Source organism: Arvicola amphibius, chromosome 11 (assembly GCF_903992535.2).
Source record: "Arvicola amphibius chromosome 11, mArvAmp1.2, whole genome shotgun sequence".
NCBI lineage: Eukaryota > Metazoa > Chordata > Mammalia > Rodentia > Cricetidae > Arvicola > Arvicola amphibius.
Genome location: NC_052057.2, coordinates 94,775,672 through 94,802,244, shown reverse-complemented (window position 1 = coordinate 94,802,244; position 26,573 = coordinate 94,775,672). Strand labels below are relative to the sequence as shown.

The 26,573-nt window shown below is 45.8% G+C and overlaps 2 protein-coding genes across 4 annotated transcripts in view; one reads left to right on the top strand and one right to left on the bottom strand.

Moving 5' to 3' along the window:
• Positions 1-13,224, top strand: part of Kif24 (kinesin family member 24) — a 34,526-nt gene extending 21,302 nt beyond the window's left edge. Inside the window, exons 7-12 of the mRNA XM_038347936.1 lie at positions 704-809; positions 3,239-3,310; positions 6,093-6,202; positions 8,328-10,475; positions 10,978-11,071; positions 11,737-13,224. Coding sequence (XP_038203864.1) covers positions 704-809; positions 3,239-3,310; positions 6,093-6,202; positions 8,328-10,475; positions 10,978-11,071; positions 11,737-11,877 — 2,671 coding nt within the window. The 3' untranslated portion in view covers positions 11,878-13,224. The remainder of the gene's footprint in view (positions 1-703; positions 810-3,238; positions 3,311-6,092; positions 6,203-8,327; positions 10,476-10,977; positions 11,072-11,736) is intronic.
• A 663-nt stretch (positions 13,225-13,887) lies between these two features.
• The window catches only part of Ubap1 (ubiquitin associated protein 1), a 54,523-nt gene continuing 41,837 nt past the window's right edge, over positions 13,888-26,573 (bottom strand). For 2 of the 3 annotated variants that reach the window (XM_038348321.1, XM_038348320.1), the window contains exons 4-7: positions 21,327-22,250; positions 16,111-16,293; positions 15,432-15,533; positions 13,888-14,932 (exon numbers count right to left, since the gene is read on the bottom strand). In XM_038348321.1, coding sequence (XP_038204249.1) covers positions 14,792-14,932; positions 15,432-15,533; positions 16,111-16,293; positions 21,327-22,250 — 1,350 coding nt within the window. In that variant the 3' untranslated portion in view covers positions 13,888-14,791. The remainder of the gene's footprint in view (positions 14,933-15,431; positions 15,534-16,110; positions 16,294-21,326; positions 22,251-26,573) is intronic. The other variant, XM_038348322.1, reaches the window with a different exon arrangement.

Genomic DNA, 26,573 nt, shown 5'->3' with positions numbered 1-26,573 from the left:
CTACTTTGGATCTTCATTGCATGAATATAGAGTAATTGTTGTTAACCCTGAAATAAATCATTGTATAAAGCGCCATCAGTTGATTAACCATGAAGTAATGACCTATTGTTGGTCAACTCGAAGTTATTAAAAGGGACATCGATTACTTCTAACGTGAAACACAGTATCAGCAGAGAAACAGCAAGGAATGCACCTCGGAGAGCTTGCAGGCCATAAATGAGGGTGGGGGAATCCATTCTTCTTCAAAGAAGATGTAAGACAATTGGATACATTCATTGCTTTCCTGGTGCTGTCTTAGCAAACTCTGCCATGCTGATGGATGAGCCTGTCTCACCTCTGAGTAATGAGTCATTCTCTTCTTTTTCATCCTTTCTTGTTAGAAAACAGCCAATAAAACTTTCTATTTAATTATCTAAGTAGTCACCTAACTGATTTGCATTATGGTCACTTACCCTTGTGGGGAAATGCTTTATTCAGTCATACTTCCTCATAACTAGTAGAGCCAATGTAAGTGTCTTAGTGAACAGTGCCGGCTCCAGCTGACACATCAGAATCTTGTGATGTTTTTGGAAGACTAACAATAATGCCTTTTATTTCCTGAGGATAAGCCATGCTCCTTTTCTTCCTGAGGTCACAAAATGTCACTAATATGGAAATAAACCAAAATCCCAAAGAAGTCGTTCCTGCTGTGTCTTTTTTCTAGGATCTCTTTCATTGATTTGGCTGGCAGTGAGAGAGCAGCAGATGCCAGGGACTCAGACAGACAGACAAAGATGGAAGGCGCGGAAATAAACCAGAGTCTTCTGGCTGTGAGTTGTTTGTTTGGAATCTAAAAATCCTTTTTTTTTTTTCCAAAGAGATTTTGCCCTAATATGAAGCTAGTTGGTGAGTCTGGTAGAATCAGAAGGTAACACACAGGCTTTCCCCTGACAGTGGGCGTCCTGAGTGGGGCTGCAAGTACAGGGCAGCCTCTCCACAGTGCTGAGCTGTTCCTTTGCCTCTTTTCCTCATTCCCTACTAGTTAGACAGAGAAATGTTTCTACAATTGCTAAACGGCTGAGAAAGCTTTTTCTTGCTCCCTAAAATTTAAACTATACTTGAAGGATGCAAGCATAAAAAGTAGTATATCCTTCATTTGCTTGTCACTCAGTTTCAATAGTTGAAAAACTTTACCAGAGCCAGGAAGGTGGCTCTGCAGATAAAGGAGCTTGCTGCCTAGCCTGACATCTGGGGTCTGATCTCTGGGACCCACATGGGAGAAAAATAGCAACTCCTTTGAGCTGTCCTCTGTCCTCTGTGTTGTGCACCATGACACACATGCCAGCACATGCGCACACACAAGGATAATAATAGTATTAAAAGAAAAATAGCTGGGCGATGGTGGCGCACGCCTTTAATCCCAGCACTCGGGAGGCAGAGGCAGGCGGATCTCTGTGAGTTCGAGACCAGCCTGGTCTACAAGAGCTAGTTCCAGGACAGGCTCCAAAGCCACAGAGAAACCCTGTCTTGAAAAAAAAAAAAAAAGAAAAAGAAAGGAGATGGTAGTGTGAAGCAGTTGCTCAGTACTTGGGTTTCTACTGCTGTGATAGAAACACCATGACCAAAAGCAATTTGGAGAGGTGGATTTATTTGGCCTACAGGTTACAGTCCATCTTCAGGGGAAACCAAGACAGGAGCTCCTCAGGCAGGAACCTGGAGGCAAGAACTGAAGTAGAGACCATGGAGGTACACTGTTTACTGGCTTGCTCAAACTACTTTCTTACACAACCCAGGACTACCTGCCCAGAGATGGGATTACCCACAGTGCTCTGAGCCCTCCCACATCACTCATTAATGAAGAAAATGCCCTACTGATTTGTTGATAGGCCAGTCTGTTGGAGACATTTTCTCAGTTGAGATTCCTCTTCCCGGATAGCTCTAACAGTTAGAGCTAGAGTCTAGCTTGTGTCAAATTGACAAAAACCAAACAGGACAGCACCATTCTGTCTCTGCTGCTCAATTTCTCTTTCCCATCAGTTTATATCCAAATTTGCACTTGAATTTATTCCTATAGGTGTACATGTATGAGAGAGAGAGAGAGGCAAGTAGCTTAGGTGTGTTCTCTCCTCAGCACACCAGCTGTTGTGAAGAGGGAAACAATAAGTCAGCCAGGCTTACCTCGCCTAAGCCTGGACTTTGGACCCAGGCTGGTCTCCTGGGTTTCTCACCATGGACTCAGCTAATCTAAAATCATAGCCTCTGAATGTAGGGTTCTTAGGAAGACAGCACAGGATGGTGTTTTCCCATTGTTGCTTGGTTTTACTTGTTGAACAGGAAGCAACAGGACATTTGACTTTCTTTTAGGAATTTCCTGAGTGTGGTTTGTTTGCCTTTGTTATGTTTGTTTGCTTGTTTGTTTATGACAGTGTTTTTCTTTGTAGCTTTGGAGTCTGTCCATGAACTCACTCTATAAGACCAGGCTGGCCTCAAACTCACAGAGATTCACCTGTCTCTGCCTCCTGAATGCTGCTATTAAAGGCGTACATCACCACTGCCCAGCAAGATTTCTTTTATTGTTTTATTTATATGTGTGTGTGATGTGTGCCACAGTGTTTGGGTGTCTGAAGAGGACAGGAGAGGGCATTAGATACCCTTGAGCTGGATGGAGTTAGCGAGTGGTGGTGAGCTGCCCGTGTGGGACTAGGTACCAAACTCTCCTCTGGAAGAGCAGCCAGCACTCTGGTTTTTTGAGACAGGGTTTCTCTGTGTAGCCCTGCCTGTTCTGGAACTTGACGACCAGGCTGGCCTCAAACTCACAGATATCCACTTTCCTCTGCTCCCGAGTGCTGGGATTAAAGGTGTAGACCACTGCCGATCAGCAAGCAGCCAGCACTTAACTGATGACTGCTTTTATTTAAGAAAACTAAGCTTCTCGGCCTGGAGAGATGACTCAAGAGGTTAAGAGCACTGGCTGCTTGCTCTTCCAGAGGATTAGTGTTCAATTCCGAGCACCCACATGGTGGCTCACAGCTGTCTGAAACTCCAGTCCCAGCGGATTTTATGCCTTTTTCTGGCCTGTGTGGGCACTAGACACACACGGTACACTGAAACACATTTGGCCAAAACACTCATATATATAAAATAAAAATAAACTTTAAAAGAGAAAGAAGCTTCTTATGGATGCAGCATTTGACTGTCCCTCACATTTTTTTTTATCATATTGATATATTGATATGTCGTTTATTCTCCCACTTTACAGCTGAAAGAATGTATTCGAGCACTGGACCAGGAACACACCCATACGCCTTTTAGGCAAAGCAAATTGACCCAGGTAATGTTAAACAAAAGCCTTGAGTTTATTCTGGTTCACTCATTGTTCCTTCCTCCATTACTTTGTTAATTTAGTCAAGCATCCACTACTAGCAAGACATGATGCTAAACACACCGGGGAGACAGAACTTAGGTGTCATTTCCTTCCAGGAGCTCTCAGTGTCCTCAGAGACATGTGCAGCACCAGAGCAGCTGTAGTCCAAAGAAGGCACCCAGGCTCTTCTTACCACCTGATGTACTTTCATTCTGTTCTGTGATAAAAAGTACTCTGTCTGGTTCAGTTCTCCACTGAGAGTCACTGCAGGAACCCAGAAACCATGGAGCATTGTCACTTACTGGCTTGCTCCCAGACCTGTGTTTAGATGAGTTTTCCATAAACCCAGGACCACCTACCCAATGATGCAGTTCATGTACCTGGGGCCTCCTACCTCAGTTAACAAGTCTACCCACAGGCAGAACTGATCTGAGAAATCCCTTAATTAAGACTCCCTTCTCGGCCTGGTGGTGGTGGCGCACACCTCTAATCCCAGCACTCTGGAGGCAGAGGCAGGTGGATCTCTATGAGTTCGAGGCCTGATCTACAGAGCGAGTTCCAAGACAGACAGGGCAGTTAACGAAGAGAAACCCTGTCTCAAAAAAAAAAAAAAAAAAAAAAAAGACTCCCTTTTCTGATGACTCGTATGTATCAGGTTGACAGAGCTGACCAGGTTCCACCTTTCAGTGTCCTTCCAGTGTAAAGAACCTCACTGCAGGGGGTGTGTCTTCCTGAAGCTACTGATGCTGAGGCAGGAGGATTGCTTGAGCCCAGTGAGATCAGTTTAGGCAACATAATGAGATCCTGTCCGTCCACCCCCTGACCAACAGAACAATGGGGAATATGCCGGGGGGGTAGCTCAGTGGTAGCACTTGCCTAATATGCCCCAGATCCTAGGTTTAATTCTCAATACTGGGGAAAGTATATGTATTTATTATTTAGTAGGGTTACTGAGTCTTGAACTTGGTATCCTCCTGCCTCAGTCTTCTGAGCATCTAGGATTACAGGCCCAGTCATGTGTATTCTGAGTAATACAAATATAAGAACCTTTTACACTCTGTTGTCAGGAAAATGGCTGAAAGGCACCAGGTCTCTGAGCTGCAGAGGAGCAGCCTGGGGAGGGATTTGCCTAGGAAGAAAGAGATGTGAAAGAGCTCCTTTCAACCTTAGGTCCTATACTCACTGGAAGATAGATTGGGTGTGGGGAAGGCAGGAGGAAGACCTCGGATGAGATCAGTAGTCAGAATTAGTGCTCTCTGCAATGAATGTGACTTCTCTCTTTCAATTATGTGTGTATGTATGTACATATAGGAATGTAGTGGAGTGAGTTTAGGTGCCTGCAGAGTCTAGAAGAAGGCATCTGATCCTCTGGAACTGCATTACAGAGGGTTATGAACAACCTACTATAGGTGCTGAGACTGAGACCCTTGGAAGAGCACAGAGCACTCCTAACTGAGTGTCTTTCCAACCCTGAGCGTTTCTGCTCAGATACAATTTAACCAGGAACTCAGGATACCATTCTTGACTCTGACATTTAATTTTTTGTTTTTAAATAAGTTTTTATCCCCAGAAAACATGCTGCTTCTACTTTTAAAAAAGAATAATGTCAATAATTTATATAGAATAGAGCCAGGCATGGTGGTACACATCTTTAATCCTAGCACTCAGGAGACAGAGGCAGACAGATTTCTGTGAATTTGAGGCCAGCCTGGTAGTGAGTTTTAGGCAAACCAGGGCTACATAGGGAGACCTTATTGCCACTTAGGGAAAAAAATAGTAGAAGATAACAGGTACCCTAAGATCTAATCAGGTTGACAATTAAAGTTAACTATCAGAGTGTGTAAGGGAGGCTCCCACTTCTGGACCTTAACCTGGGCACATACTAAAGTGCTGGGTTTTCCTTTTTAAACTATTTTCCTTTATATTCATTTGTGTGCAGGGCTGTGTATGAGCATGAGTTAGTTGTATGTATCTTCACCCATGTACAGTCAGAGGCCTGAAGACCTCAAGGTCTGTCACTTTCTTTCCACCTTTTCCTGTGAGATATGGTCTTTCACTGGACCTTGAGGAAGGCTGGTAGCCAGCAGCTCCATCAACCCTCCCGTCCCCACTGCTCAGCAGCTCTGGGACTGCAGCTCCATCAACCCTCCCGTCCCCACTGCTCAGCAGCTCTGGGTCTGCAGCTCCATCAACCCTCCCGTCCCCTCTGTTCAGCAGCTCTGGGCTTGCAGCTGCTCACAGCTATGCCTGGCTTTTTACATGAGGGAATGTGAACTCATGTCCTCATGCAGGTTTTTACCCACTGAGCTGTCTTCTCAGCACCATGTTAGTTTCTCTAGTTGTTTATTTGTGTTTCTCTGATTACTAGTAAGTACCTTTTGCTTTGTTTATAGGTTATTTGCGCTTCTTATTTCTTCTTTTTTTAGATTTATTTTTATTCATGTGTATGTCTTGCCTCCATATATGTCTATGCTATGCACCACATGTGTGCCTACAGAGACCAGAAGAGGACCTCAGATCCCCTGGAACTGAACTTATAGATAGTTGTGAACCACCATATGGCTGCTGGGAATTGAATCCTGATCCTCTACAAGAGCAGCCAGAGCTCTTAACTACTAAGCCATCTCTCCAATCTAATGTATTTCTTTTGTAAAATGTCTTTTGTGAATAGAGAAAGCTATTGCCAGCATCTTCATACATAAGTAATCAAAATGCCCATTATTCATTGGCCTGTCTCTTGGTTTGACAGGTCCTGAAGGACTCTTTCATTGGCAATGCTAAAACTTGCATGATTGCCAACATCTCACCAAGCCACATAGCCACAGAACACACACTGAATACCTTGCGTTATGCTGATCGGTAAGTTGGCTATAGGATGTCAAGTTGTGCCAGACATGGTGGCACACGCCTTCAGTCCCTGTAATTGGGATGCAGAAGCAGGCAGATCTCTGTGAGTTTGAGGACAGCAAGGGCTATACAGTTAAACCCTGTCTTGAAAAACTAGAAAAAAAAGTCACTTGTGTTTGTGCACATGGCTCTCAAACATACAGTGATCTGACATTGAACTCCACAGCCGTCTTCTTAGAGCTACTATACTAGCATTTTAAAAAATATGATCAATGAGCCCTACTTTTGTGGTGTGACAAGGGAAAGATGGCACATGTGCCGTTCATGAATCGTTGCCATCAGTAGCTTCACAGTGTCCACTAGGAATAATGTATTAACCTCTCTGCTGATCTCAGCGCTGTTTATAGGAACATGTACATCCAGAAAGGACTAATCTGGACCTGTCAAAGAAGGGGAGCAACTTCCCAAGGAATTACTAAAAGTTGGTGGCAGATGTAGCAATTTTAAGAAAAATTGCAGGAGGTGTGGGGGTGGGGATATGTGGAAGTCAGAGGACAACTTCTGGTAGTCAGTACCCTCTACCATATATGGGCCTCAGGTCAAACTCAGATTATCAGGCTTAGCAGCAAGAGCCTTTGCCCACTGAACCATCTCGCTGGTTTTAAAGCTAGCACCCATTAATTGCTTGGCAGGCTTCTCTCTGAGGGGACTTCGGTATCTGCCAGCATCCCTCCTATCTCTATGTACAGTTAGTCTCTTACAGAAGCAAGAACATGTTATAAAAAGGTTTTGCCTGTGTGCATGTATGTATATGCACTCCATGTATTCCTGTTCCACCAGAAGTCAGAAGGCATCAGATCACCTAAGACTGGAGTTACAGAGGGTTGTGAGCTATCCTGTGGGTTTGGGGACCAAACTTGTAAGATCCTCTGCAAAAGCAGCAAGTACTCTTAAACTCTGAGCTATCTCTCCAGCCCCCGGAAGTAAGAACATTGTTGATTGTCATCACTGAAAGAGGTGCTACTGGCATCTAGTGGGTAAAAACCACAGATGTTACTAAACATCTCCAATATACAGAGCATCTAAAATAAAGAATTTTATCCAGTTAGATTGTCAGTAGTGCTAAGTTAAGGGGTACTGGGAATACATGTCATCTTTCCCTTGGTGGAACTAGCACAATCTGCTGATCTTTAGGTTTTGTTTTCTGAACTGCCCAGCAGATTTAGGGGAATTCACCTTCTCAGAGAAGCCCAGCATTGTGCTGTCTGTGGGACTCCAGCTAAAGAGTAGACACGAGTTCCTATGGCCTATGTTCAGGAGCCATGGTAGGCCCTGCATGAACATAGCATGATTCTGATTCCTAGCTTGTCCCTCACGTGGGACATGTTTATCTTCTCAGAAGACACTATTCCTTTAGTTCAAGTGCAGTAGGGAACACATATTAAAGGGTAATGTACCTTTTTCTCTTATTCTCTCCTGTACCAGTCTTTTTCTTTTGGTCCACCAACCAACCAGCTCCCAAATCATGGCACAGACTTATTAGTTACAAATGCTCGGCCTCAGTTTAGGCTCATTTCTTGTTAGCCTTTACAACTTAACCTGTTTCTCTTCATCTACATTTTGCCACAGGACTTTTTACCTTTTTTTCTTTGTGTATATCTTACTTTCCTGCTGTCTCCCAAGGATGACTGGCTGGCGGCTGCCTAACTTCTGGCCCTGGGTGTCTCCCTTTATTTCTCCCTCATTCTCTTCTCCTTCTTTTCTCCTGAGCCTCGATTTCTCCTCATATTTATTCTCTTTGTCTCCCAGTCCTGCCTGTCCCTCTCCTGCCTAGCTATTGGCATTCAGCTTTTTTTAGACCAATCAGGTGCCTTAGGCAAGCAGGGTGAAACAAATGCAACACACCTGTACATAATTAGACAAATAATAATTAGACAGCATAAACAAATGTCACAGACCGTCACATAAACAAACATAACACATCTTTGCCTAGTTAAAATAGTATTCCATAAAACTCTCCTAAAGAAAGAGTTCACTGTCTTTGCCATGCTTCCCTTTGTTGTTTCAGTTCCCTGAGATCTGTAGGAAAGGACTCACAGACGGAATACGTAGTTAATGTTAACCGGTTATATTGCAGGGTGAAGGAACTAAAGAAAGGTGTTAAGTGCTGGGCTTCAGCCACCAGTCGAAGTCGGGCATCTGCAAACTCCTCTCCAAAACGAATTCAGAGCTCCCCTGTTGCCCTGCCAGGGGACAAGTGCTCCCCCAAAAAAGTTAAACTGGGATTTCAGCAGTCAGTTGTTGTGGCCCCAGGCCCCACAAGAGTTAAAGCACATCCTTTGGCCAGCCATGCTCCCAATATCCCCTTCGCCTCTGAACCTGAAACCCCCAGTAAAAGGGATAGCTCCCGAGGAAGTCCTGTCCCAGAGTGGGACGCAAAGCCTAGCCTTTGGAAAGGAACCGTGAGGTCTGGCCATTTGATCAAAAAGGGAGCAGAAGAGTCAGCAGCGTTGTGCTCTGAGAAAAGTCAAGTTGGCAACAAGACTGCCATTGTGTGGGAAAGCAGGGCCTCGGGCCCCAGAGAAGGCATGCTGCGTCTCAGGATGCCTGCCAGAGGGAAGAAGGTACAGCCGGTGCAGCCAGTGCAGAAGCAGCTATTGTCCCGAGCCCAGCTTCCTGGCAACCGCCACCACTTAGAAACCAATCAGGACAGCAAGGTGGGCACATCTGCCAGGCTTGCCCCTGAAGCTTGGACAAACCCACTTCCCCAGCAGAAGGAAAGGGAGGAACATTTGCGATTTTACCACCAGCAGTTTCAGCAGCCACCACTCCTTAAGCAGAAGCTAAAATTCCAGCCACTAGAAAGGCTTTTATGTCAGCATAGGCCCTCCGAAGGTCAGCTCCCAAATGAGACCGTTTCTCCCCTCCACTCTAATCCTGAGAGCCATGATGGAGCCCAGGCTGAGGACCTGGACGACAGTGATTTCAGTGAGGATTCTTTTTCACATGTGCAGAGGAGCACCTTGGAGAAGAGCGGAAGCTCTTTCTTCCTTCATCAGAACAGGGTGCACAGCCCTGAGGAGCAGGGGGCAGAAAGGCAGCAATGTTTGCGTTTCAGCTTCGAGACGGATGGTGATGAGGGAGGAACTGACAGATGGGTGTGTTCCAGAGGCCCCATCATAAGCCACCGAAGAGGAGCACTCAGCCAGAGCCACAGCCCAAGTAAGGTGTGCTCGGACTGCAGCAAGGAGGAAGACTCTGCCTCCTCAGGACCTTCCCCCAAGGACGACTTGGCCCAGAAGCCACCCTGCTCACAGGTATATTTTGTGCATCACCAAGAAATGGGTGGAGCTCAAGCCTCTGACATTAGACCTAAGGCCTTCAGAAGTGAGGTTCCTGGGCAAGCTGAGAGCAGCTTGCCATCCCCAGAAAATGGGTTGTCTTTGCCACTATCCCCAGATGAAAGAGCCATCAGTGACGACAGAGTGACTCAGGCAGCAGGAACAGTGGACAGCAGTGCTCCGCCCCAAGAAGACTCTAGAGAGCAGTTACATATGGGCTCTGCGAATGCTTCTGGACTCATGGCTCCTCTCACTATGTCCCTCTTGGAGACCCCCAGTCAGGAGGACTCTTCTTCCTTGGAGCAGATTGCCCAGGACAGAGCTGAGCATAGTCTCCTGACTGAGATCATAGGAGGGCCTGCAGTGGAGCACACAGTACCCCCTTACAATCCAGAGGCTGCCTTGCCAGTATCTTCAGCAACTGCGCTCCTGTGGCTGTCCTCATCTCCCCCTGACAATCGGCCTAGTGGTGATCTTCCAGCTCTTTCCCCATCGCCCATCCGTCAGCACTCACCTGACAAACTGCGCCATAGGGAGGCTGACCAGAGCGGGAGGCCTGTACTCGTGGCCCAGAGTCCTGTGGGCAGTGATCTGAACGGTGACAGTGGTGAGGAGACTGGACAGGGGGGCTCCTTGTCACTCCCTCGGAAGCCCTGCTCCATCACACATGCTGGAGCACCCTGTTCTACACCCTTGCTCACCTCATGTACAGGAAGTAGTGATGTAGCTGGCGGTTCCTGGGCCCAGGACAGAAAACACCCTGCAGGGTTTAGCTGGCAGGAGCTTGTTTCCTCCACAGATTCCATCAAGCCCTCTTATGAGGACATCTTGTGGCTCAAGCACAGGCCAGTCTCAAAGTGCTTAGCATCAGACTCTCCTGTGGTCCCCAGCTGGTCTCTCAAGGCCTCAGGGACCCTCTGTCCACTTACGCTGGACCAGGCACAGTAAGTTGGACTTTGTTCTTAAGCCCCGCAACATCCCATGTCCTTTCCAGTTTGCTTGCCTCTTCAGTGGGCAGAGTTGCTGCTCCTGTTGTGGTTTCTGATTAGTCATTAGAGTCTAACCAAAGGTAGATACTCAGCTTTTAGCCCTGACCTGCTTTGGTCCTGGACTCTCCCCCTATATCCCGCCCCAAGTAGAAATAAGCGCAGACCTTGTACCAAATACTCCAGCTGTCACAGCTTGATAGCCTCTTTCAGGGAAGCCATAGGGAACAGGGAGCCCCTGAGAAGCAGCTGGGGAAAGGGACAAGATACTTCCTATATCTTATGGGTCTCCCTAATCCTTGACTAGCTCTGAGAATAGAACAGAGGAGAAAGCAAGGAGTGGCCAGCTGAACTTACCATACTGGGCAGAGGCTGCTAGTATGAAAATGAGACTCAATTTCCAAAGGCTGTCCCTGAGTATGGGAAACCAGAAAGGTCAGTTTCTTCCACATGTTCCTAGGCAGGTGATCATCCGTGCACACCAGAAACAGCTGGATGAAATGGCTGAGCTGGACTTCAAGGAGGAGACCTTAATAACCCAGATGGATTCTAATGTAAGTAGAATAGTCACATGTGCTTTTGACAAGTAGCTTGTGGTTTGTTTGAGGGTCAGGTTTGCTACAGTATTCATGACAAAGTTCTGCTGTTGTGCAGCACGGTCTGGGTAGAGGTGGGAGATGGTGCTACACTGCTCACTACCAAGCGAGATGGTTTCCAGCCATTCTGCCTTCCTAAAGGTTTGCTGGGGTTGCCTCCCTGTGATTACTGTAGCAGTGACTATGTTGCTGCTTGCAACCTGTAGATGCAAAATCCTGTTTGTAACCACCCCTTTGCAGAATACAACCTCCATTTATAAAGTGTCTCCAATGCAGAGAAGGGGGCCCTAACCAAAGCCATAGAAACTTTTAAGGTTTTCCCCTGAGAAGAGGAACTTGGGTTTTAAGATGTTCCTTCAAGGAGATGGACTAGGGGGCTGGAGAGAAGGCTCAGCAGTTAAGAGCACTCATTGCTCTTGTAGAGGACCAGGTCCTAGCACCCAGTGTGACTCACAACCATCCAAACTCCAGTCCCAGGAGATCGGATATCCTCTTCTAAATTCCACAGGTATCACCAAGTATATACATGAAAAAAACTACACAAGAAAAACTACACAAAACAGACTGGAAAAGATGAAGGGTCATCAAGATTAAACACCTCTACTGTCTTTTTTTCTTCTCAGGATTTTGAAGATTTTGTGATCCAGCTGGATGAACTCATGGCTTTGAAGTCTAAGTGCATACAGAGTCTGAGAAGCCAGCTCCAGCTGTACCTCACCTGCCACAGGCCAGCTGCAGCTCCCAAGAGAACCGTGCTGTCTTAGGAGAAGGGCTCACCCTGGGTAGACATTGCTGTGCTCTCTGGAGCTGGAAAAGGCTCTGCCAAGGCCTTCCTGGAGTCAGACATTCCCTGTCCTACCTCTTAGCTTCATTCTAGCCATACATGACCTTGGATGGCCACACTACTCAGGAACAGACCTCATCTTACCTCAGCTCCAACTATAGGACCCCTGTAAGAAAGGACCAGGTTGAAGACCTTCATGTCCCCTTCTGTTTGGGGCTCAGAGTATCTTTGTTGACCTGTGTCGTCTGTAGGAACATATTTGGTCTAACTGTACATGTTCCTAAGTTTGAGGATGAAATCGGGCTATTCACTGGTAACCTGGAAATCAGAGGTTAGGACCACACACTGAGCCAACAACCTTATTCCTGATTTATGTGCCTTTCTATCTTCAAAGGCTACAGCATTGGGGCCAGCCAGGCACTTGGGTGAGCTTCTTCCTCCCCACCAGAGTGGAGATGTCGTTCTGGAAAACAAACTGGCAACTGTTGATGCCTTAAGAGTACAACTGGCTTGGCGGTAGGCTTTCTGCTTACAGTGCCCCTCCCTGAAACTCTGCTTTGACTTAGAGGATGCTGCTGATGGTGGCATGTTTTTCTTACTCGCTTTTTGCTAAAACAGCCGGCCTGTGGACAGTACCTACTAGCCCTCCTCACTCCCAATCCTCTGAGTGATTAGACAGGCTGGAGGGTCTCAGGCAAGTCCATTGCCTAGGCTTGACTCTTCAGGACACCCGGGCCAGACACATGAGGAGGACCTTTGCTATGGGTGTCTTGGCACCGAGTGTATGTATAATCAATAGTCTGGACCTTCTGATACAGGAACAAACATACTGTGCTCTTTAAATGAATTCTTGCTGTTATTACTATGTGTGGGCCAGATGTTATTAGGTACCCACAATCCTCTGCTGTTTCACTATTGATTTTATCTAATTAGCCAAGTTCCATGGGTCCTCCTGTCTTGGGGCTCTCTATGTGGACCAGCTCACAGAGATCCCGCTGCCTCTGCTCCCCAAGTGCTGGGATTAAAGGTGTGCACCAGTACCCCCAGCTGCTAGAGATCCAACCTCAGCGCTCATGCTTGCACCTTAAGCACTTTACTAATGAACCATCTCCTCTGTCACCTTTTTAACAGAAAGGACCTCAAGGAAAACAAAGAGCCTCCAAGAGTCCGTTAGCTTTGGAGTTCACCTGAGATTCATATGTGAATTTAACAACCCATAAGGAAGTTTTAAGAGTTATGTCTAAAAGGCCAAGATAAACCAGATATGGCATTGCTCACTTATAATTTCAGCATCTGGGAGGCTGAGGCAGGAGGACCTTGAAACCAACCTGGGCTACAGTGAGATCTGGCTCTATTTAAAAGGCATTCAAAAGGGCTGAAAGGCTCTATAGGGCCACCAGAGGGCAGCCTGTTCCTAGCTTGTAACTGTAGAGCGCATCCTCACATTGCCACTAAAAACCATTCCCAGCAAGAGCTGGATGTGGGATTTTACTAAAGAACTAGAAACTCTAGGGATTAGTTCTGTCAGCCACACCAGTGCCACTGAGAGCTGCGGAAGCACATTATCTCTGCCTGTGGCTGTAGGCATGGTGGCATCATAGGCAAAGGGACTTTTTTTTTTGAGCCTGTCCTGGAACTCACTCTGTAGCCCAGGGGCTCAAGCTCACAGAGCTTCACCTGTCTCTGCCTCCCAAGTACTCCCAAGCAGGACTTTTTATTTTTTAAAGAGCACCTTGAAGCCTCATCTGCCCTTCCTCCACTTTGGCAAGAAGCTAGAGACTGCACTAGATCAGGTTTAAAGAGATCTTTGAGTCTTATTTGTATAGCAAAAAAACAGAGAAGACATGGTCCAGAAGATGTGGCCAGCTTCAGGTCCCTCAGGCCTCCAGTGGGAAGAGTGTACTGAAATGTGGGCCAGAAATGACTCTGCCACCTACAACATCCTAACTCAAGCTGTTTTTTGAAATAAAGACGTTAAGGCAGCACAATGTACCTTTTAGGTTTTTATTAGTAGTTCTCTGAAGAATCAAAATAGTTAGCAAATTATTTTAGATTCAAGACTGTATTATATCTTTAATGGTGTAGAACATAATACAAACAAACCCGAGTGGTTTCTATGCCTAGGTGTTACTCACTGTGTCGTCCTAAAGCAGGGCTGGAGGAGGCTGTTTAAGAACTGGGATTAGTGCTGAGTGACTAGTCGTGGCCTGTTTTCTCAGTGAGCTGAGAAGGGTCAATGATTACTCAAACTGCCAACAGCTTCCTAGCACAGGGGCTCCAATGCCCTGGGCAGTAGAGGATTATGTCTAATCCACAAGAAACAGTCTGGACAGGGACACATGGGAACTGCCTAGCAGAAGACTTTGTCCCATGAGGAAAAGTGCATCTTTTGTACCGCAGAGACATTCCAGAACCAGTGTAACACTAAGAACTGCTGGGGAAGGTGGGCCCCTGGAAGAACCTCTTGCTTGTATTCGACTCAGGTTGGAGTTCAGTCTGCCTGTGGTGTGGCAGAGAGGAAGGCATCTAGCCCCCAAACAGCAGTATGCCCCTCCTCTTCTTCCCACTCCTCTTGGGAACCAGGCCAGGTTTTGGCTGAGGAAATAAGAGACCCCAGAAAGATCCAAGTGTTCTTTCTGACAGGCCAATGTGGGAAGGACACTTCTCAGAATACAGATATGTTTAATATTGAAGGAGCCAGCAGGGCATTTGTATGCCCAAGTCTTCCTACTTTCCCCCAGCTCAGGCCTGGGCTCACAGAGACTAGCAAATGTCATCTCCACATCTGGCCTAATTCCCAAAGGAAATCTGGAAGCATGTCCTTCCTGCCCGCGAGTGAGCTGTGCATCCTGGGGGATGGTGGGGCCGTGGCAGGGCCATGGCAGGGCCTGGTCTCAGCTGGCTCCAGCCCGGGCCATGAGGTCTTCCAAAGCATTGTCCTGGTTGTTGTTGTGTAATAGCAAAACTTCCTTAATGTCTTTCAGTTCAAAGCCCATTTCCTTAAACTTGCTCATCAACTGAAGAAACTCCATCATCTATGGGATAAAGAAGAACACATTTTTAAAAAGGGTCCAACCACACAGAACAGTTGAATGTAGAGGCATCCGGTAGGAGGAGGACCTGTATCCCTCAGAGTCTTGTGGATTTTTCTAAAGTTCCCCAGAGATGGACTGTGGATCCCAGCCCCAACTCACTTGCTGACCTCTGAAAGAGTCCCACTGCCCCATGTGAATATTCCCACCGAGACAGTACTGAACCCCTAAAGGTTGCTCTTTAGGTAGAGGGGAAGGCAAAAATGCTAGCAATGGCCCAAGCCATCCAAAAGCCTGGCTTTTAGCCCAACTCAATTTTTCCTTCCTATCACTGGGAGTCAGCTCCCAGATGGGAAGATGGGAAGGACCCATCTTGTCTGGGCACAAGGGATTCTGTCTTTAACTCCTTCTGCCTGCAGTCACTGGTAAGGAAAGGTGATAGAGGACCCAGGGGAAGCACGAGGACAGATAGCTCTGTCCCAGGAATGGTAAAGGTTCCTACCTTCTCTTCTGAACACTGGTGCATTTCCAGAGCCTCCTCCACTAAAAGAGGGTCAAAGCCCTTCTCACAAAGCTGTCCGTGTGCAAAGAGATAGTCGAGAATCTAAGAAAAGAAACAAAGTTTGAGCTCCTACCGCTACTTCTGTACTGGGAGTTCTAGACCATCTGTGAATTCAGCTCCATACCCCTCCCTAGTCATCAGATCCTAGGCGGTCATTACTTGGTAAACAGACTGGCACACCCCTCTAGAAAAGAGCAGCCACTTTTCAAAGGAGGTGCTGTCACGGCTGACCCAACTCCCAGAATGTCAACTCAACACTCAAGGCAGGATGATAGTCCTCTAAAATTATACACTTATGTCAGAAAGATGTCCCCAAGGTAGAAGACCTTCCTGTACATAACTTCCTGTACAGACATGACAAAAGTTTCTGGAGGCAAAATGGGAACAGTAACCACACCTATATGGTGGAGACGAAGGACCCTGAGTCCAATGCCGGCCTCAGCTACTTCAGCTCCAAGCAGCCTGGGCTGGCTACACGAGTCCTACTGAGCTTCCAGCTTCCCTGACAACAGGCCAGGGGAGGAGGCTGAAGCTGCAAGCACTCTAGGACAGGCAGGCAGATCACAACCGTGACTTGAGGCCACCATGCTCCAACACCCACGCCTTGCATAGCACCTACCTGCTCAATATTCTCTCCTTTCTTCTTCATGGCTCTCAGGACACAATCATATGAGTAGCCCATGTTGACTACTGTCTCTACACACTGCCGCTCACTCGGAGACAGTGCCTGCAGTTCCAAATAGGCCTGGGGACAGCTGGGCATGTTGGGCACTTGTGACACTGAGAAATTTAGAGGGGTGACCTAGTAATAAAAAAGCAAGATCAAAAACAAGATGAAGCCGGGTGGTGGTGGCGCACGCCTTTAATCCCAGCATTCGGGAGGCAGAGGCAGGTGGATCTCTGTGAGTTCGAGACCAGCCTGGTCTACAAGAGCTAGCTCCAGGACAGGCTCTAAAGCTGCAGAGAAACCCTGTCTCGAAAAACCAAAAAAAAAAAAAAAAAAAAAAAAAACAAGATGAGCTGAGGCCCAGGTTGCTGACCAGGCATTGTGGGGTGGGAAGAAGAGAGGTACCGAGTACCAGACAAGGAGAAAAGCTGGGAAGCACCTCCAGCCCTTGGAGCCCTTCCTTACCCCTACATGTGCCAATCCCTGAAACTTAAAAAGTAGTTCAGAAAGTGAACCTACCTACAGGATTAATGTTCGAACAGGCTATGCATTTTCTCCCTAGCCTTCAATCAGCCTTAAGGGTCTTTCCCACTCTGGACCTGACTCTGTCCTAGTCTCACCCCTGCTTATCACTGGTCTGGGCTTCCTACGCACAGTCAGTGCAGGCCTCGGGATTTTGAGGGCAGCTACCTTTGCCCCACACAACACATTCCCTTCATTTTCTGCTAACGATGCTGTTCTCTGGAGCCAAGGCAGGAGTATTTGCCACACTAGACTAGGCTGGACTCCTGGCCACAGCGTACTTACACTGGCTACAAGCAGTTTGCTGCCTGCCACTGGACCTCCCTAGTTCTCGTCTGACTGGTTACATCTCTGATAATGAAACCTAAGATACAAGGGCAACTCAGCTCACTCCCCAGACCCATTCACCATGGGAATAAAATCACAAGTTGTTCATGGTACTTTGGCTCCCAAGAAGCAAAGAAAACATGTTATTTTTCCTAGTTTTCTTTTTCTATTGGGTAGAATTAAGGCAATAAATAGTCCTCTGTCCTAAAACAAGTTCTGCTATAACCAGATGTTCTGAAACTCTGCTGGGGAAAGCCAGGAAGACCACAGACCTGTAGACTCGCAGCTTCCATTGAAATACCACCCATAATGTACTCTAAGCGTCCATTTCCAGGGACTAAAACAAGGTGTAGGCGCCATCCTCATAAATCAATCTAGCCCCTTTGCAGACTCAAGACTATATGAGCCTTCTCAGAAGCTGGCTCCAAAGCACCAGCTTCTCAAACAACAAAGGCAGCTCTCACATGAGCCCGGCCAGGAAGCCAGAAGCCAGAACTATTCTAATAGGTGTGCCTCTCCCTTTAAACAGCCCCAAGAGCTGGGCAGTGGTGGCACACGTCTTTAATCCCAGCACTCAGGAGGTAGAGGCAGGCGGATCTCTGTGAGTTCGAGGCCAGTCTGGTCTACAGTGAGTTCCAGGATTGCTGCAGCTACATAGAGAAACCCTGTCTCAAAACAAAATGAAAAAATAACAAAAACATCTCTAGAAAGTACTTTTGGAGTGTGTACAGTCCTCTAATACACTGTGCTTTGGGAACTGTTACTACCTTCAGGTAAATGTGGCTATATGGAAAGCCTGATAAAATTCTTTGTTCTAGTTACACATCTAGGGACCAAGTCTTTGGGAGTATTAAAATACAAACCTAGGTCAGCGGTTAAGAGCACTTGTTGGTCTTGCAGAAGACCTGAGTTTGGGTCCCAGAATCACAACTGTCCATAACTCCAGATACTTCTGAACTCCACAGTGCCAGGCATGCATGTAGCATACAAACATATGTAGGCAAAACACTCATACACCAAAAATAAATATATTAAAAAATGTGATATATATATATATATACATATATATAAATAAAAGTCATTTCAACATCATTTGTCATAAACATTAGAGATAATTTAAATAGCCAACAGGATATTTTAATAAAGTCATATTACTATTGTTTTGTTTTATTATTTATTTTTATGTAAATGAGTGCTCTATTAACTTTATGCCAGAAGAGGGCATCGGATCCCACCATATAGATGGTTGTGAGCCACCCTGTGGTTGCTGAGAATTGGAACAGCAGCCAGTGCTCTTAACCTCTGAGCCACTGCTCCAGCCCCAGTTTTTGTTTGTTTTAAAGATAGAGTCTCACTATGCAGGCCTAGGATTCTCTGTGTAGATCAATTTGGCCTCAAATTCATTCCCTCTGCTTCCAGTGTGCTCTGATTAAAGGTATATGCCACCATGCCATGCCCAGCCCAAAAGGTTTTTAGATTTTTATTTACTTTCTGCTTGCCTGCATCTACATGTGTACACCATGTGTATGTCTGGTTACTGCAAAGCCCAGAAGATGTTATGATATTTGGAAGTGGAGTTACACATAGTTATTAGCCATCATGTAGGTCCTGGGAACCAAACCTGGAACCTCTTTAAAAGCAGCGAGAACGCTTAACCACTGAGCCATCTCTTCTCCAGTGAGAATACTTCCTGAACAGAGAAAAATGACTGTCTCCTTCACATAATGCTTTATTAACCACACAGCACTAAGAAGATCCTAAATCGACAATGTTTAAAAGGATCCCTTATTACTGGGGCTTAGGAAGGAGGAGGATCCTGAAGTTAAGGCAGTCTGGGCTACATAGCAAGACTATCTACAAAAATAAAAAAGGACCCCTTGTCAAAATTGCTAACACTAGAGTGTTTCGCATCCTTCCTCAGGTTATGTGGCATGGTTGTGATCACTACGGTGAAATTCTGTGTGCAGTGCGGCACGACTGTGCTCATCCCAGACTCACGTAGGACACCACTACCACAGGCAGTTCTTTCTCATTAGGAACTTTTTCAGTAAAAATATATATTTATTGGCAAGCACAAAATGCGATTTTAATTTTTCATAGTCAGCGACTAAAACCTGGCCTAACCCTGATCTTGTAGAGACCAGAAGGGCCCAACACAATAAACGATAAGGCGAATCAACAGTAAATTCAAACTCTCCAGAGATTGGTGGAGGGTATCAAAAGCTTCTATGGGTGGAAGTGGAGGTACAGAAAACCAGCCTCAGAATAACTGAAATGCGGGGCTGGAGAGATGGCTCAGAGGTTAAGAGCACTGGCTGCTCTTCCAGAGGTCCTGAGTTCAATTTCCAGCAACCACATGGTCGCTCACAACCATCTATGATGAAATCTGGTGCCCTCTTCTGATGTGCAGGCATACATGCAGACAGAATGCTGTATACATAACAAATGAATAAATCTTTAAAAAAAATTCTTTTAAAAAAAGGATAATTGAAATGCTAGACTCTGTGGGATTTAGGAGAGGCTGGAGACAGCTCAGCACCCGTGCTCCTGTAGAGGATTCAGGTTTGCGTCCCAGCACACGCATGGCCACTCACACTGTCTTTAATTCTGGTTCCCAAGGATCCAACACACTATGACTTCCTCAGGCACCAGGCACACATATGGTGTGTGTGTGTGTGTGTGTGTGTGTGTGTGTATATACAGGCAAATCATGAAAAATAAAGCAATCTTAAAGAAAAAGGAAGGGAGGGGAGAGGAAGGAAGGGGGAGGGAGAGAGGAGAGAAAGAGGAAGAAGGAAAGAAAGGAAGGAAGGAGGGAGGGTTCTCTGGTTTTGGTCTCTAAGGGGTTCATCTAAACAAGGCTGGGCACTGGCTGAACCCCCATCATTTCAGGGTGCTCTTCATTTACATAATGCATCTAATGTCATGAGAAGGAATACAGTGCTGACCAGAGGCCAGCAACTGACCAGGAGGAATTAAGATCCAGCAGTCTGTCATGTTTCCCTTGGCCAAGGGGCTCTCTGACAGTGGAGGCATTCACACTGTCATTCACAGGAGGGCCGCTGCTGGGAAGGTGCACTAGTGAGGCAGGCCAGGATTCCGTCTTTCTACTGGCTCACAAACAGCTTGCTGTGGTCTCTACCAATGCAACTAGGCTCCTTCCTGGCTCTACACAGCTTCTTCACACACTGCCATTTAAAAACATCTATGAGCTAGTATAGAAAGAGACTCTGCGGCTTCTAAGATTTATATAGCCAGGATACAGAAATGTTGTTCTGGGGTAGAAACACACATCAAAGCTGAGCTTATACTACCTGACAAAGAAACTGCCCTGTTTTACAATCATTCTATGTAGCAAAATAGTATTTTCTGCTAAGGGTAACGGCGTACGCCTTTAATCCCAGCACTCAGGAGGCAGAGGTAGACAGATCTCCGTGAGTTCAAGGCCAGCCTGGTCCACAAAGTGAGTTCCAGGTCAGGCAAGGGTACACAGAGAAATTCTGTCTCAAAAAACAAAACAAAAAAAAATTTAGATTTTCTTTAGGATGAGAAAGTTGTAATCTCTTTATCAATCCATCCTAATGCATCTTTCGACCCGACACCACTTTCCAGACTGCCTAACACATACTGCTGAACAGGATAAAAAGAATCACACAATTACAATCTATAGTCTTTAGTCACCATTCAGTCTGAAGAATGTAAACCCTAAAGAGCCACATCATGATTAGAAAAACAAAACAAGGCACAGTGAGAAGGAGAGGCGAGGAGAGGGGAGGGTGTGACAAGGAGTATCTGCAAGGAAGATGGGCAGAGAGACAACAGCCAGACAGTCAGGCACAGGGCTGGGCACACACTGTGATCCCAGCTCTCACCAGGTGGAGGTAGGAGATCTAGGCCATACAGTAAGACCCTGATTCAACTAAAACCACCATAAACAAAGACGAAAAACCTATTAAGACACAACAGTACAAAAAGGATCAAGATCAGACAGAGAAATTCCATTCCTAGGGGCTGTGCTATCTTATATTTGCAAAGGGAAAGATCTTAAAGATGCAGGAAGGTGAACAGTAACCAAGCTTTAGCTGGGAATGTAGGGCAGTGGCAGAGTCCTTGTCTACCACGGCAATGGCCTGGCACTGAAGAAGAACCAAAAATAAATAAATATCAAAGCTGGGTTCAAAAGTAGTAATCCTGGTCCTCAGAAAAATAAGTGGAATTATAGCTATCAGATAAAAAAGCCATTAAGCCTTGTGGGAGACTTTTGCTAAATGGGATCACTGAGGCATTTTTGGGACTGTAAGTTAGGACTGAAAACTTACTGTGGGACATGTATTTGGAGGTGATGGTTCTTCTGTACACACAGACAAGACAGACAGGGAAGGCATCTGGGAGGACATCAGGGTTGGCACCTCTGTACCACTGTTCAAGTTCAAAGCTGAAAGCCCAAGAGCATGGTCCCCATTGAGCTCACTGGCACTGCTTTGGGTGGAAGGCTTCAGGAAACCCCGGGGTGTGCCGCTTCGGAGGCAGGATGCGCTATGGAAAGTGCTCGCAAGCTTGACTGTCTTCTGACTGCCGTCATCAGAGTCAAGTTTGGGGAAGGACAGAGATTTGATATTGCTTACTGTAGGGACAGGGGGCAGGGACACTTTGGAAGACAGCGACATCTTTTCACAGTTGCCCAACTGCGGTAAGGTTATAAAGCCATTGGGTTTATGAAGAGGCTTGAAATCTAAGGTTGCCTGCTCCAAGGAGGCCAAGACCTCCTCGTCCTGTAACACAGAACCCGAGCTTCCTCTGGGTGAGTTACTGTCCAGTAACTGAGCCATTATGGGTCCAGTGGTTCCTACCAGAATATTTCTCAGTTCTTCCTTCTCATCGATGGTTTTTAACTCCAGATTATCAAACGGGTCCTCTTCGCACTCAAAGTCAGCAGGATTGAAATCCGCTTTTGTGTGGGGTGGGCTGAGAACTTTCTGCTTTGTGGCACTACTGCTGACCCGAGTTGGAGTGAGGATGCTGTTGTGCTGTAAGCTGGCAAGGATGGGGTTAATCGGAGGCGGCATTGTGGCTGGATTATGAGTCTTGGAGAAGCTCATTTTGCTGTCACCCTCTGGGCCACTCTTAGAAGTCACTTTAGCTTCTGCATCCTCAGCCTTCCGCTCTGCTTCTCGCTGAGCTTCTTGGATTAGCTTAATATCTTCGGCCCACTCAATGGTTTTCTTTTCCAAGGAGAAGTCATACTGCAGAGATACAGCAGAGAGAGGAGGTGTGAGCCCAGGGGCTGCTACTCTCCCCTACCCAACTCAGTCCTGTGTGAGCAGGCAGCACGCCAGTACAAGGCTGAGCCTCACGAGAGCACCAAGATAACTTCTATAAATTAACCCTCGTACCAGACCAAAGGGAATTTGTCACATCCATTGCTTCTCTTCCCTTTGGCTTTTCTGGTTCTTAATGACTGGGGGAAGGGGTTAGCCACCCACTCAAGAAAGCTATTCTGGTGGCCCAGTCACTTTTCTAAAAGTGCGTGACACCTCCAGTCATCAACCCTGTCTTGAAAAACAAAAAAAAGAGGCAAGCACTATCAACTCATTAGAGGTTTCCCACTGGCCCATTTCCTTTGATATAGTTTCGTTTGTTTATAATAACTACAATAAAAGAATAGCAAGCAAAAAATTCCAGAAAAAACACATCTTAACTTTTGGACTGGAAGATAGTTAAGCAGTTAAGAGCATTTGTTGCTCCTGTAGAGGACCCAAGCTCTGTTCCCAGCACCAACATGATGGATCAAAACTATCCTTTCATCATCTTCCACTGGTTTTCAAGACAGGGTTTCTCTGTGTAGCCCTGGTTGTCCTGGAACTCACTCTGTAGACCAAGCTGCCTTGAATTTAGAGATCCACCTGCCTCTGCCTCCCGAGTGCTGGATTAAAGGTGTGCACCACCACCACCATCCAGCAATTATCTTTAACTCTAGTCACAAGAGACCTAACACCTTTTCTGACCTCTGTAAGTAACAGGCATGTATGTGGTGCATCCACTAATATAGATAAAATAAAAACTAAATCTCTTTAATGACACCCTGAATAGTGTGATAAAATCTGGCCTCCTCTCCCACTCAGTCCTGCCAGAGACGAGTGTCCAGCACACCCAGTGTGATACCTAGCGGTTAGCTCAACTGCTACCTGAGGCTTTGGGCATCCTCCATAGGTTGCAGAACACATCCCACAGAATATGGAGGGATGCTATGGTTTGGAGATGGCTGGCTCCTTAGGATTACTGATCCTAGTGTTGAGATGGAAGGGGTGCTAAGAGGCAGGCCTAGTGGAAGGCAGAATGTAGTATATTTCCTGTAGGAAGTACTTTTAAATATTTCAGAACTTCCAGAAAAAGCATTTTAAGAAAATAAAATCTTAGGGCTAGAAAGATGGCTCAGCAATTAAGAGCACTGGCTGCTCTTCCAGAGGTCCTGAGTTCAATTCAGAGCAACCACATGGTGGCCCAAAACCATATATAATGGGATCTGATGTCATCTTCTGTCTTATTCTCTCTTCTGTAATGCAGGCATACAAGCAAATAGAGCAGTCATATACATAAAATAGATAAATAAATATTAAAAAGAAAAGTAAAAGAAACCCAGTCTCAAAAAACAAGAATGACTGCAGACTGTTTGAACCACAGACACTAAGGACTACCCTACACTACTGTGGCCACAGCATCCAAGTGAAGTTTCCAGGACCCTAGATGCCATGTATGTTAACTGTCTCACACTGGTTGAATATTGTCTACTATGTAGCCCTGGATGTCTAGAACTCACTAGGTAGATCAGACTGGACTCCATCTGCCCCTGCCTCCTGAGTGTTGGGATTAAAGGTCCACTGGTTAGTTTTCATCATTTGAAAGCAAAACATATAAAAGCAGGACATCATGGCTCACCCCTGTAATCTCAGTACTTGTAAAGCAGAGGCATGCAGATCCTCTACTTAGTTGAGGACTGCTTTCCCCAAACACAACCCAAATAGATCCTTCCTCCACCTGAAGTGGTTTCTGCAGGAATCCTGTCAGCAATGGGGAAGGTAAGTGATACAAGGCCAAGGCCACCCATTTTGCTTTGCTGGCCTCAAACTGCTGTATGAAAGTGGACCTCCTGCCTCAGCCTCCCAAGCCTATGGGACTACATCATATGTGTCTACTCCTAGCAAAAATCATCATGACTCTCTTTCCTATTTTTTTCAATTGTATGTGTATGCTGTGTGTGTGTGTGTGTGTGTGTACGTGCGCGTGCATTGGTAGCAATAAACCCAAGGCTTCATTCATCTTGCCTCTTGTCTTATATTTTCAATTGCGTGTGCATGTTTGTGTATTTATATGTATGTCTGTGTACAGTGACAGAGATAAACCAAGGGCTTCGTGCATGTAGAGCACACATGCTACCACTGAGCTACATCTCTAGCTCTGGGGGTTTTTGAAATCATATTATTATAAGGACTACATACACAAGAAAGGTATTTCATGATTATTTATTATCAGGAAAATGGATCAAGGAAAATATAGGTAAAAGGTATAAGGTAAAAACGTACCTTAGGGCCCAATGAAGTCTCCATTTAAAAAAGATTATCTACCCAGTATTCAAAACCACTTAAGATGCTTAATGTCATTAGTAAAATGAAAATCAAAGCCACAAAATACAACTTCACACCCACAAAATACATAATGAAAGAGACAGTTACCACAGGCAGGTAAGACGGACAAAACTGGAACACACCTCCAGTGCTAGTGTGAATAAAATGACACAGTGAGCTACTTTGGAATATCATCTGGGAGTTCCTTTACACAGTTATAGGAAGGCCCAGTGATTCCACCTTTGTACATCCAGAAGAATGAGAAAGAAGGGGAAGCCTGCATGTAAACCTTCATAGCAATACTGGTCAGGATAGTCAAAAATAGAAACTACCAGCATGTCTCTCAACTGATGAATACACAAGTGTGGCATACCCACACAAGAGCAATACTACTCAGCCACAATGTAACAGGGACGGAGAGGCTGCTTTTATTAAAATCAGACTCTCTGCTTGGGTTTGAAGGTGTCTGACGAGGAACTAAAAGCAAGGTAAGTGTGAACTGGCCCTTTTCTGAAGTATTCTCTCACACTCATGTGGATTCCAGGAACAAAAGTCTAATACATTAACACCTTGTTCTAAAGGCTCAAAGTTCCCGCCAGGCAGCAGCAACTTTTCTTTTCTTTTTTGAGCAGAACTGAACATTTCACTAAAGCACTCTGGTTAGGAGAGAAAGAAGAGCTCAAAAGGAGCCGCACTTTACGTCTTGCAACAACTTGTTTATCATTATTCTGAAATAATGCTCAACCAGACCAAACTGTCTAGCTGTGCAAACCTCCAGCTTCTACTGCAGACCAGGACAGGCTTTATAACTAGACTGCTGGTATTAGTAATTAGACCGCCAGTAGCGTCCGCCCTGGAATGCATGGCGTTCCTTCACCACCACTCGTCTCCTCATCTGACCTTTGGGATGAGGAGCAGACCTGGTTCACTGGGAGTCTCCAGATTGAGACCTCTGGCCTAGGACTCCAATTACAAAAACCTAAATTAAATGTGTCTGTCACAAAGACCACAGAGGGTTTCTTTTGGGAGCGGGAGGAATAAAATATTCTAAAAGTTTACACAATTGTGAATATTAAAAGCTCTAACCAGGGGACTGGAGAGATGGCTTAGAAGTTAAGAGCACTGGCTGTTCTTCCAGAGGACCCTGGGTCAATTTCCAGCACCCACATAGCAGCTCACAACCATCTGTAACTCCTGTTCCAGGGGACCTGACACCCATGGCAAAACACCAAAGCACACAAATTAAAATTAATTTAAAAAAATCAGGTGGGGTTGTAGTGGCTACATCTTTAATCTCAGAACTTGGGAGACAGAGGCAGGTGGATCTCTGAGCCTGGTCAGAAAGAGATCAGTCAGCCTGGTCTATAGAGCTAGTTCCAAAATAGCCAGGGCTAGAAATCCTGTCACAAAAACAAAACAAAACAAAACAACTGAAGTATAGCTTGAAAGAGTTCATTTCAAGGTATGTAAATCTTATCTCAATAAAGTTATTAAAACAAAGCAACTGAGAGTCGAACAGCATACCTTTAATCCCAGTATTCAGGAGGCAGAGGCAGGCGGATCTCTGTGAGTTTGAGGCCAGCCTGGTCTACATAAGCTAGTTCCAGGACAGGCTCCAAAGCTACACAGAGGAACCCTGTCTTGAAAAACTAAAATAAAAACAAAAACAACAAAAAAGAAAAACAAAGCAACTGAATTCTGCACACAGACTCTAGAAGGCAAAATCCTTTCAAAGTGACATGCTGATGTCCTAATGAGTCCCCAGAAACAAAATGTCCTTTCCAACAAGATGGAGTGAACTTCTGTCATGGCAGGACCGTGCGTGAGCGCAATTGTGCTCTTCTGGGTTTCTCACAATGCCCCTAAGCTGTGAGCACCTCTGAGGATACTGAGCTGACTCTCTCCTCAGTCCCCACAAGAGCACATCCCAAAGGCAAGCACTTA